Source organism: Carettochelys insculpta, chromosome 13 (genome assembly GCF_033958435.1).
Source record: "Carettochelys insculpta isolate YL-2023 chromosome 13, ASM3395843v1, whole genome shotgun sequence".
Classification (NCBI taxonomy): domain Eukaryota; kingdom Metazoa; phylum Chordata; order Testudines; family Carettochelyidae; genus Carettochelys; species Carettochelys insculpta.
In genome coordinates this window covers 27,217,862-27,229,974 of record NC_134149.1, presented here as the reverse complement: position 1 = coordinate 27,229,974, position 12,113 = coordinate 27,217,862, and the positions used below count along the sequence as shown (strand labels likewise).

Genomic DNA, 12,113 nt, shown 5'->3' with positions numbered 1-12,113 from the left:
GTAAATCAGTTTGAGATATGATCAGAAGTGATGTCATCTACCTTTTATATATTTACTTAATTCCTCTTGAGGATTATAAATTGCTTCAGTAAAAGAATTACCCTTTGAATCTATCTGATTGCACATTAAGTTTCTTGGACTGGCGCTCTTAACAATGTCAAGGGCATACTATAAATGCAAAGGATTCTTCCTAGTACCGAAGCCATTGCTGATATAGTTTCTCTGGCCGTGTCTCAACTACAGAAAAACTTAGTTAAGTAAAACAGCTTTTGAACATAATTCTTTCCAGAACGGTGTCAAGACTACTTTTATGCTGGTGTAAAGTCTGGAACATGGCTCATGTAAGGATTTGTAACACAAAAATCAGTTTTCTGTATATTGCCTAGGGAAACTGGTTTTATAAGAAAAAAAATTTGGAAGGACCATTTTTAAAAAAAAATCTCTGCCATTTGTTTAAAAACTTCCAACAAAAAAAATCCATACTCGCTACCTTGGATGTGCTTCTGAGCAGTAGTACTTCCTGTATGACTGCAGTGGCGGTAAAACTCTCCCAACTATGTCCAATATGTGTTTCATATAGTTTCTGGTGCTGTCAAATGGAAAGTAACTGCACAGGAGCATCTTGCAGATAGCACTACTTTAAAGTACAGCAGGATTCTGTTGCTTATTTAGATATAAAGGGAGGAGGATAAACACACTTAGGAGGATTCTGGCAAGAATGTACTTAATGTAAGGCATTGTCCTCCCCTTTGTTTTTTAAAAAAAAACACCTTATTCTGTCTCTGGAGTTATCTTTGTCCTATTTTCTTAATGCTGAGCTCCTCCAGCCTGAGAATGCAGGCTTAAATTATATTTATTGGGTAAACCCTAAACAATATTTTTAGTGGTTGTCAGTTCAGCTTGTGGTGCCTTTTTGCATAAAAGCTAACTTTATACAAGATAGGGTATAAAAATACTCACTTGGCTGTCATGTTGAATTATTTCTAAAGATTTAGTAAAAACACATTTAGTTTTGAACAGTAGTGTTACAGAAAGATGGTGGTCTCTTCAGAACTGAAATTGTAGCTAGGCTTCTGTTAAAAGCCTGATTATAATACCCTCTCTGATTTTGCCATAGGAAAACCAATCTTTCTAAAACATTTTGTGTGTGGTCATGTGGCACAGGAGAAATATTTTCAGATTGGGTCTGAGATATGACTGAAAAAATGGCACTGTATTGCAGCTTTGAGATAGCAAAAATTTCACAAATAGGCTGCCATGGTAACTCCAAATCTCATCTGTTTGTTCTCCTATTTCTGTACTGATGTTTGACTTGTTTTTCTTCTCTTAGTTTGGGTTGTTTCATGGTTTGGGCAGGTATGGCGTGTTTGGACCTGTAATGTCCAGAAGTCATTGTGATGGATTCACTCTGGGGTGCCTCATGAAACTGGAGTACCACTGAGTCCCTGACTCACCAGCCTGGGCAGAGCTGTCCCTAGGGGGAGCGTGGGGCCAGAGCAACCACCATGACCCACCCTGCTTTGCTCCACTCTTGCTCTGTCCCACGCTTCGTCTCCCTGCCCCTACTCTGCCCTCTTTTGTCCCCATTACATCCTTCCCACAAAGTCTCCTCTCCTGAGCTATGTGACCCATCGGATTAGCTGGAGTGCCTGGCATGCAGTGGCAGCAGAGGTTGGGCATAGCTGCTCTCACTGCAGCAGCAGGAGCTAGAGTGACTCAGCAGCCTGCTCCAGTCTACCATCCTCTTCCAGCCTTCTGGACTCCGCTGCTCTGCGTCACTGAGGTCGGCACCTCCTGGCTGCATCCTGCACCTCTACCTTCTCTGCCAGCCCGATCATGCACCCAGACTCCCTTCCAGAACCTACATCCCTCACCCACCTCTGCTGCCAAGACTTCGCCCCAGCCTGTAATACTCTCCTGCACCCAAATTTCCTCCCGGAGTATTGGAGTGCAGGAGGGACAGAAGGATGCAGGCTGTAGGAGGGAGTTTGGCAACATGAAGGGGTTCCAGGCTGGGGTAAATTCCTTCCTGGAGTTTGCACCCCAACACTATGCACCAGTCTGGAGTCCCCTCTTGAACCAAGACTCCCTAGTGGAGCCTTCACCCCTCACCCCCCCTTGTATCCCAAGCCTCTGTCCCAGCCAGATGAAAGTGAATGAAGGTGGGGAGAGCAAGCAAGGGCTGTGGGGTAGAGTGGGTGGGGCCTACGGGAAGAGGTGGGGTAGATCCTGGATTGCCCTTAAATTAAAAAAGTGGTCTTGGGCATGTAAAGGTTGGAGCCGTTACTCTAGGGAAGCAGAGGACAAATAACGGAGTTAGTACAGTTATGGTTGAAGGGTGAACTCAGATGAGTGTTTCCTGATTGGGGCATTTGAAGTACATTTAAATTACTTTTGTTTTTATCCCTGATTTTGTTTTTCCTGACTTACGTTGTATTAAATATGTAATAAATCTAAGATCTTTACAGACTACTCTGAAATCTATGCAATTAATCTCTAACTATCACGATTTATACTGTTTTTGCTCATTTCCTTATTTGGACAATTTAAAAAAAACCCGACAGAACCCTGACAGACCTCATTCCCCTCATGCTCTTTAGTACCACAAGTAGGAGGATGGAAAAGGGGGAGGGATTGAAGGGTGCTGGGACTGTGGTAAAGGGCTTTCTCCTGGCTGGATTAATTTTTTTTTTCCAGTGAGATTAACTCTTTTTTGCTTCTCTCTTTTATGTGGCCTCCAACTGATTTTTCTGTGGGTCAGTGATCCCCAACCCAGAAAAGATTCCTCATCCTGGGTATAGAGTGTTAACCAGCCACACTTAAGTTCATGGACGTCAGCTTCTGCAGTAGTCAGGGGGTTTTCAAAGTCCTGCCCACCCCCACTCCATTCCTTCCTCAATCCCTTGTCCTGCTCTAACCTCTGTCACACACCTTCCCCCAAACTGCTGCCCTGCTGCACCTCTTTCTGCCCCCTCCTCTAAGCACAGTGTCCTTATTCAGCCCCCTCCACCTTGGGGAGTCTCTGAATGCTGTGAAACAGGCACTTTGCAGCAGTGGGAGGTGCTGGAAGAGAGGAGCAGCAGCAGTCAGCAGGGCTTCCAGCAGGTGAGAGGCACTGGAGGGAAGGGGAAGAGCAGCTATCTTGGCTGCCAGTGGGTGCTAAGCACCTGCTAACTTTTCCTTGTTGCTTGTCTTGCACCATCCACTGAGTCAGTGTCTATACCTGAATTGTATTACAGAGCAATACTAGCTAATACCATTCCCAGACTTCTCCCCAGAAATGCGCATCTTGTACTGCCAATTACCTTCTTGGGCAAGACCAGCTCATATAAAGTCTGCTATTGTACTAATGCTTGTGCATAGCAGTTTCTCTTACTATCTCGAATGGAATTTCCCAAACAACTTCAATGTAAACACACACTGGTTGAGATAAAACTAGTTTTATGAATTAAAGAAAGATTGTGATCACAAGAATGAGGCATTAAAGTCAGAATTGTTTACAAAGAAATAAAAGTTGAGACACAAACTAATACCAAACTCAACAAGCTGAATTAATTTAAAACAAGTATCTGTTTCATCAAATGTTCTACCAGTCCTGTGGGCCAAAGTTTCCAGTTCCAAGCTATTTCCTGCGAGTCTCAGGTGTTGTGGCTGCTGTGACCAAAGATAAAGGGAGGGATGATTTGTGTCTTCTGTTCTCACCTTTTGTAATTATTTTTCTCTTTGAAAATTCACTCCAACTAAAGTTCAGGAGGTAAAGTCTGCATGGGAACCTCCATCTGTTCCATTTCCAAGGTGTAAATTTCTCACTCACACACTTCTTGCCAAAAGAATGACTGCTTAACTAGGTGATAATGCATTTGATTATGGTGACATCTGGCTGTGAAGTCAGTTTGTGTTTTGTCTTTGAGGAACTGGTTTGTGCCTGCTTTTCTAAACTTGAAATATGTCTCATTAGTGTAATAAGACAAAATGTGTGGCAACATTGTGCATATTCTTCAGAACAATAGTGATCAGCACATTGAATTTTCAAATGATGACTCATAAGGCATACTTGGTACAAAATCCTGTATAGTGTTATAAAAATGGTGAAGTTAGGAATACAGACAGTCACAATAATTTTACAGTTAAGAAAATTGTAAAATAGCACTATCAATGATGCTTTCAGATGGAATAAGTTTCTTGTTTCAGGTTGACTGAAATCTATAAGTTTGTATATTAGTTCATCTTTTTAATAATACTTATTCAGTAAAGATAGCTTTCACAAGCCTTTCAAAAAATGAAATTTTGTACCAGGAACTTAAATATTTTGCTCTTCTATCTGATTTGCCAACAGTGATAACCATTTTTCTGCATCAGCTTTCACAGTTGCATTTGATGAAGCGGGTCTTTGCCCATGAAAGCTTATGCTCCAAAATATCTGTTAGTCTATAAGGTGCCACAAGACTTCTTGTTCTCGAAGCTACAGACTAACACGGCTACCTGTCTGATACTTGTCAACAATTTTTCTGATTTGTCAACCTTGATGACGATTTTTGGACCTCTGTGCTTTATATATTGAGTCTGTTCTGGCATGGCTGTGATCTGAAGAAGTGGGTCTGTCCCACGAAAACTCACCATCTAATAAATTATTTTGTTAGTCTTTAAAGTGCTACATGACTGCTTTTTCGTTTTGATATTTTGTTAATAATTAGTGTTTGTACCATTTTGTTGCAGTATTGGCCAACAGACTAAGCAAAACTCATTTGATAAATTTTATTAAAGCAGCATATCCCACAAACGACAAATTGGGTTGAAGTTCTAAAAAGCTTCTTTGAGTGATGGTGTCACTGCTAGCCTCGTATAAATGTATTGTTAACAACTGGACTAATCACTGGAATAGTTTTTTCCCCCCCAATATGGGGTGTGATGCAGCAGACTGAAAGAGAATTTACTGTTACGCACTGAGTTAATCAATTTAATAAACTGCCATACTCAAAGCTACATTGTAATATTCTGTCTCAATTGGAGAAGATAATGGAAAGGGAGAGGGAAATGTAAGTTGTCACCCAGCGCTTCCTGTATTCTGTATCTTATGCTTTTCAGCACTGAATTGCTGTCCATTAAAAATTCAGTAAAAATTGAATCATAGTCTGTTAGGGACATCTTAGTGTACTTCAAGTTATAGGTGTGCCCATATGTGCTGCGAAGTAGACCCCAGAAATATACAATGGAGACCTTAGAACTATGCAGCACTCCTTTTTCCTTTTCCAATGTGGGCATCCTAATCCAGTCAGTAGTTTTTCTTGCTGTTAATTTTGATACTCACTGTTTGATTTGTGTTGTCGGGACACCTTGGTAAAGTTCAAATTATAGATAAGCCCGTACGTGCTCCATAGTAGACCTCAGACATATAGGCTGTGTCTACTCTTGCATTCCTCTTTTGAAAGAGGTGTGCAAATGAGGTAAATTGAAAGTGCAAATGAGGTATATATTTGCATATCTGACTCCTCATTTGCATATTTTATTTCAAAATAGTTTCTTTTGAAAGAAGAAAACCGGTGTAGACACTGCTCTTTCAAAAGTAAACCCCATCTTCAAAAGAGTCCTTCCTCCCATAAAAAAAGGGAAGGAGGATTCTTTCGAAGATAGGGTTTACTTTCGAAAGAACAGTGTCTACGCTGGTTTTCTTCTTTCAAAAGAAACTATATTTTGAAATAAGATATGCAAATGAGGTGTCAGATAAGCACATATATACCTCGTTTGCATTTTCAATTTACCTCATTTGCATACCTCTTTCGAAAGAGGAATGCAAGTGTAGACACAGCCATAGAGTGGAGCCCATAGAACAATGTGGCAGCAACGAAGGGTCCTGTGGCACCTTATAGACTAACAGAAAAGTTTTGAGCATGAGCTTTCGTGAGCACAGATTCACTTCTTCAGTATTTCCAATGTATGCAGACTTTTCAGAAGAAGAAGTGAGTCTGTGCTCACGAAAGCTCATGCTCAAAACTTTTCTGTTAGTCTATAAGGTGCCACAGGACCCTTCGTTGCTGTTGCAGATCCAGACTAACACGGCTACACCTCCGATACAGAACAATGTGGCACTCCTTTTTTTTTTTTTTTTTTCCTTCTAGTGTGGCCATCCCAGTCCAGTCAGTAGTTTTTCTTGCTATTAATTTTGATAGTTTGATTTTTGTGCTGTCCCCAAACTTTACATTTCCAATGTATGCAGACTTTTCTGTGGTTAACAAGCAATTGCATTATAAAATTCCTAGAGGTTTGTACCACCATGGGAACTAAGCCATTGACTTAGAAATTTTATTTGTTCAATTAAAAGCCTAGAGTATGGAGCACAAAAATTCAGCAATTTAAAAACATCCCACCTTTATGTGGTAGGTTATATGGTATGTAACTCTATTACACACGGCCATGGTTAGTTACAGGTGAACCCCACTTACGCACTTTCAGTTACCCAACATTCCATTTTATCCAACATGATGAACAGAAGAATTTTTAGGAGTGAGTGTGTTATGTTTTCATTGGAATTAGTAATAAACTGAGTTTATAGATATTTGTACCTCTTTTTTCATTAGTACTCTATATTATACAATATTTCCACTATCTGACCATCCTTTGGTCCCGTTTAGTTCAGATAATCAGGGTTCTACTGTATGTACTTCTGATTTCTCCATGATAGTACTGCTTTCAGTTTAAAGCATAGGTCGGGAAACTTTTTTGAGTCGGCGAACACTGACTCACAGAAAAATTAGTCAACATAAAAGTGAGAAGCCAAAATAAAACCTCACCAAACCCTTACTGGTGTGGTCCTTTGCTGAGACACCTCATGCACCAGCATCATGGGCAGGAGGCTTGGGAAAGGAGGCTGAGGTTCAGGGCTTCCTCCAGGCCATAGTAACTCTTTTGGGGGCCCTGTTTGGAACCAGAAATAGGGGAGTTCAGGGTGCTGGAGAGGGCTCCTGGGGAGCAGGCATGGTGACTGGGTGGGAGAGAGGGTTCAAGAATGGGCTAGGGTTGGAGGATCTGGGTGGGAAGTAAGATGCAGAAGTGGGCTGGGTTCAGCAGTAGGAGGAGTTCAGAAGTAGCTAGAGGTGAGGAGTTTGTGCTGGCGGGATAGTGCAGGAGCAGGGTGGAGGAGTCTGGGCAGGGGGAAGGGGTTGGAGTGGACTGGGGTAAGGGCACTTGCCTCTGCACGCTGCTGCTGCCACTCCCTCCCCTGGCTGGGGAAATGGCAGCAGTGGAGAAAAGCCACTCTAGAGAGCTTTTGCTTCTGCTGCTGTCAGGCAACCCCCTCCCCGGCTGCTGTGGCCTATCAGAGCAGCAGGGAAGCCTCTCTGCAGCAGTGCTATGCTGTCCATTTCCCCTAGCTGGGGAGAGGGGAGGAGGATCAGTGGCGTGCAGAGCCTGAAGCCATTTCCTGTCCTCTACACCCTAGCACAGCCTGTGGGCTGGATGCAGCCCCAGGTTGTCTGACCTGGCCGCTGAGGCTTGGGGCTCCCCATCTCGCTGCAGGCTGGATGCTGAGGAAGGCAGTCCCAAGCCTCAGGGGCTGCATCTGGGTAAGTGCAGTCTGGATGTGGAACATGGGCAGAGGGTTCCCCACCCCTGGTTTAAAGACTTATATAGTTAGGTTCTGTGTGGCACAAATCTGTTCCTTCGAATCACACTCAAGAAAATGTTTTGGGCTTTTAGTGTGTCTGTAATACATTGGGTTTATTGATATAAATAATAGTTGTTATACCAGATTCAAAACTGCTAATTATTCTTGGCATTACCATGAATTTATGCAATTTTTATAAAGTGCCAATGATTTTTAAAGTGACTTGTTAAAAAGATTTACTGCAACTTGTCTCAAATTGAAATGACTTCAAAAAAAAATTTTTGTGGGGCATTGGGAGATGTGATGTCATTTTGTTCTGAACTTTTAAAAAAATCATCTAGAGAAGACAATCTGTGCTTCTCTAAAATTGTCATATTTTTCTTTTCAAAGTTTGGATACTTCATGTGAAGGGTAAGCTTTTCAAAAGAGGCTAGTTAAGAAGGTTAATAAAATAAAAATAGCTCCCTAATCTTGATTCTGTGTTTTCATTTCACCAGGTGCTTGATGTGTGACACTCTCAATGAATGGTCATTTTAAACATGATGGCTGACCAGCCACCTCCATTAGAAGCCACACCTATAATGAATGAAGTACCACTTCTACCTCATATGGTTAATGGAGACAGCATACAACAGGCAAGTACACCTGTAAAACCAGAATGCTTAACAGCCAGTTCAGGTTTTGCTCGCTATGGAATTAATTTCCGAACAAGTTAATTGGAGCATGTTTAACACTACCCTAATTGGGCTATGTGCTTTATAGAACAGCTAGAGAAGTAGTGCTTATGCAGTTGACAATTCTTGTTTGAAAACTCCTTGAAAATTAGGGCATCACCAAGAAATAGGGAGAAAGTGTTGTATTGATTCTGAAAATCAGAAGTGAGTTTTTTCTGTTGCTATCTTCAGTCCAACTTCTAGAACAAGTCCTGTTGCACCTTATAGACTAACAGATATTTTGGAGCATAAGCTTTCATGGGCAAAGACTTATAGGCTTCATCAGATGCATGAGTGGAGGGGTGATTTCCAGAGGGGTATTTAAAGAGTGGGGTCCCAGAAAAAGAGAGGGCCAGAGCTGAGAAGGTTTATTAAGCAAGGTGGAAATGTCCCATTATCAGTAGTATGTATCAAAAGGGGAAAAAACAAGTCAGATTAGATGGGGATGTGGCCCATTGTCAGAGTCTAATGGAGAGATATTAACACCCAGGGCAGAGAAGCTGCTTTTGTAAGGGGCCAGCCACTCCCAGTCTCCATTTAATCCTTGGTTGATGGAGTCAAATTTGCAAATAAATTGCAGCTCAGAGACTTCTCTCTCCATTTGATTTTTGAAATTTCTTTGGTTTAGGACTGCTACTTTTAAATCTGTTACTGAGTGTCCAGGGAGATTGAAGTGCTCTCCCACAGGTTTCTGTACATTACCGTTCCTGATGTCTGATTTATGTCCATTTATTCTTTTACATAGAGGCTGTCCAGTTTGGTCAATGTAAATTGTAGAGGGGCATTGCTGGCACGCGATGGCATACATTATATTAGTACATGTGTGGGTAAAGAAGCCCCTGATAGTATGGTTGATATTAAGTCCTGTGATGATATCGCTAATGTAGATATGTGAGCAGAGTTGGCAGCGAGGTTTGTTGTAGGAACTGGTTCCAGGTTTAGAGTTACTGTGCTGTAATCTATAGTTGCTGGTGAGAATTTGATTAAGGCTGGCAGGCTGTTTGTAAGCAAGGACAGGCCTGCCTCCCAGGGTCTGTGAGAGGGAAGGTCATTGTCCGGGATGGGTTGCAGATCACTGATGATGTGTTAGAGAGCCCTTAGGTAGGGGCTGTATGTGAGGGCCAGTGATGAGTCGGTGGGAGAGAGGGTTCAAGAATGGGCTAGGGTTGAAGGATCTGGGTGGGAAGTAAGATGCAGAAGTGGGCTTCATGTGTTCTCTTGTTCTCCTTGCGAGGCCTGTCTTGCAGCTGGTGGCTTCTGTGTACCCATCTGGCTCTGGCAGTCTGTTTCCTCACTTCCTTAGGTGGGTATTGTACTTTGAGGAAAGCTTGGTAAAGGTCTTGTAGATGTTTGTCTCTGTCTGATGGATGACAGTAAATGCGGTTGTACCGTAGTGCCTGGCTGTATACAGTGGATCATGTAGTGTGCCCTGGATGGAAGCTGGAGGTGTGTAGATAAGCATAGCGGTCTGTGGGTTTTTGGTACAGGGTGGTATTTATGTGACCATTGCTTATCTGCTCAGTAGTGTCCAGGAAGTGGATCTCTTGTGTTGACTGGTCCAGACTAAGGTTGATGGTGGGGTGGAAACTGTTGAAATCACGGTGGAACTCTTCAAGAGCCTCCTTCCCATGGGTTCAGATAATGATGTCATCAATGTAGCACAGGTAGGGGAAGGGTGCTAGGGACAAGAACTGAAAAAGCATTGTTCCAGGTTGGCCATAAAAATGTTGGCATACTGTGGGGCCATGCAGGTGCCCATAGCAGTGTCACAGATTTGAAGGTATAATTTGTCCTCAAATCTGAAATAGTTGTGAGTGAGGACAAAGTCAGCAATGTCCACCACCATTTGTGCCTCAGTCTCATGAGGGATATTGTTCCAAACAGCTTGGAGTCCATCTTCGTGTGGGATATTGGTGTAAAGGGCCTCTACATCCATTGTGGCCAGGATGATGCTTTCAAGAAAGTCACCAATGGATTGTAGTTTCCTGAGGAAGTCGGTATTTCGAAGAAAGCTGTGAGTGCTGGAAGCATAGCGTCTAAGTAGAGTGTCCACATCTCCAGACATTCCTGTGGGGAGGGTGCCAATGCCTGAGATGATGGGGCATCCTGGATTCCCAGTTTTATGGATCTTGGGTAGCAGATAGAATAAACCTGGTTTGGGTTCAGGGGATGTGTCTGTGTACGTTTGTTCCTGTGTTTTTATAGGTAGGGTCTTAAGCAGATGCTGTAGTTTCTTTGTGTATTTCTCAGTGGGATCCTGGGACAGAGGCTTGTAGAGGGCTGTATTGGAGAGTTGTTTGGCAGCCTCCTTTTCATAGTCTGTCCTGTTCATTATGACAATAGCACCTGCTTTGTCAGCTTCTTGGGTGACAATGTGAGAGTTGTTTCTGAGGCTGTTGATAGCGTTGCGTTCTGCATGGCTGAGGTTATGGGGTAAGCGATGCCACTTTTCCCTGATTTCTGCCTGTGCACGTTGCAGAAGCATTCTATGTATAGGTCCAGTTTGTCATTTCGACCATCGGGGGAGTCCATGAGGAATTCTCTTTCTTGTACCGTAGGTGGGAGGGTACCTGTGGGTCAGTGCGCTGTTCTGTGTCATGTTGGAAGTATTCCTTGAGTCGGAGATGGCAAAAGTAGGCTTCCAGATCACGAGAGAACTGGATCAAGTTTGTGGGGGTGGTGGAGCAGAAAGAGAGTCCCCGAGAAAGGGCGGATTCTTCTCCCAGACTGAGTGCAGTTGGATAGATTGACAATATTGCTGGGTAGTTAAGCGTACCACTGTTGTAGCCCCATGTGGATAGTTGGACTTCAGATAGTTTATAGTCCTTTTTCTTCTGTAGAGAAGAGAACTGTGCATTGTAAATCTCCTGTTTTGTTTTAGTAAAGTCCAGCCATGTAGAGGTTTGTGTGGAAGATTGTTGATTACGAGGGTCTCCAGATTCAAGAGCACTCTCTTGATGTTTTCCTATTTGCTGTACAGGTTGCTGATGGGGTGGTTCCTCAGTTTCATAGAGAGTGTGTGGCACAATCTCTCACTGTCATCTGTGTCGTATGTTGATTTTAGTGGGTTTTTCACCTTCAGTCCTTTTGGTGTGATGTCCTTCTGTTTGCATTTGGAGAGGCAGATGATGTCTGTCTGTCCATCTGTGCAACTTTTTTCATGAGGTTGATGGATTTCCACTCAATACAGCTAAATGCAGTGCCTTGCATGGTGATAAGTATCAGAGAGGTAGCTGTGTTAGTCTGTATCTTTGAGAACAACATGGCTACCTCTCTGGAGGATGGCGGGGGGTGTAACCTAGAAGATGATGGAACCATGAAAATAAGCAGAAAAACTTTGAATACTTTTCACTAGACAGACTTGACTGCTATTTTACAGAGTTACAAAGTCAGTGGATCACAATAGTGTAGATGTGTATTTAATACAGCATTTGATAATTATCAGTCTTTGATTATTACTGTCTTTGTTATAAATCCCATTTAGGATTTGAAATTGGCTGCATTTCCATAAAAAAGAATTCAGTTGGAGTGGAGTGTAGGAGGGTGTAGAAAGCACTGTTAAGTTTGGTTAATAATCCACAAAGCATACTAATAGCATACTAATGAAAATTGTTTATGCTAATATGGAAGGAGTTCAGAGTATCAATAAGGACAGAAGTAATATAAGTGCTTAGTGAGATTAGAAACATAGGCAAAAATATATTGAGCTTCTTAGTGTAATCTAGTACATCTGGGCTGCACTAAACTAGAAATGAGTTTGCAAATGTGTGTGGCATTCCAATGCTTACTGTATCAAGAGG

General features: G+C 42.4%; 1 protein-coding gene across 3 annotated transcripts in view; it reads left to right on the top strand.

Annotated features, from left to right (window-relative positions):
- The window catches only part of LOC142020082 (fibronectin type-III domain-containing protein 3A-like), a 91,190-nt gene that overhangs the window by 18,263 nt on the left and 60,814 nt on the right, over positions 1 to 12,113 (top strand). For all 3 annotated transcript variants that reach the window (XM_075007683.1, XM_075007682.1, XM_075007681.1), the window contains exon 2: positions 8,098 to 8,235. Coding sequence is in view for 2 of the 3 variants with exons in the window: in XM_075007682.1 (XP_074863783.1) it covers positions 8,125 to 8,235 (111 nt within the window). In the remaining variant the exon portion in view is untranslated. The remainder of the gene's footprint in view (positions 1 to 8,097; positions 8,236 to 12,113) is intronic.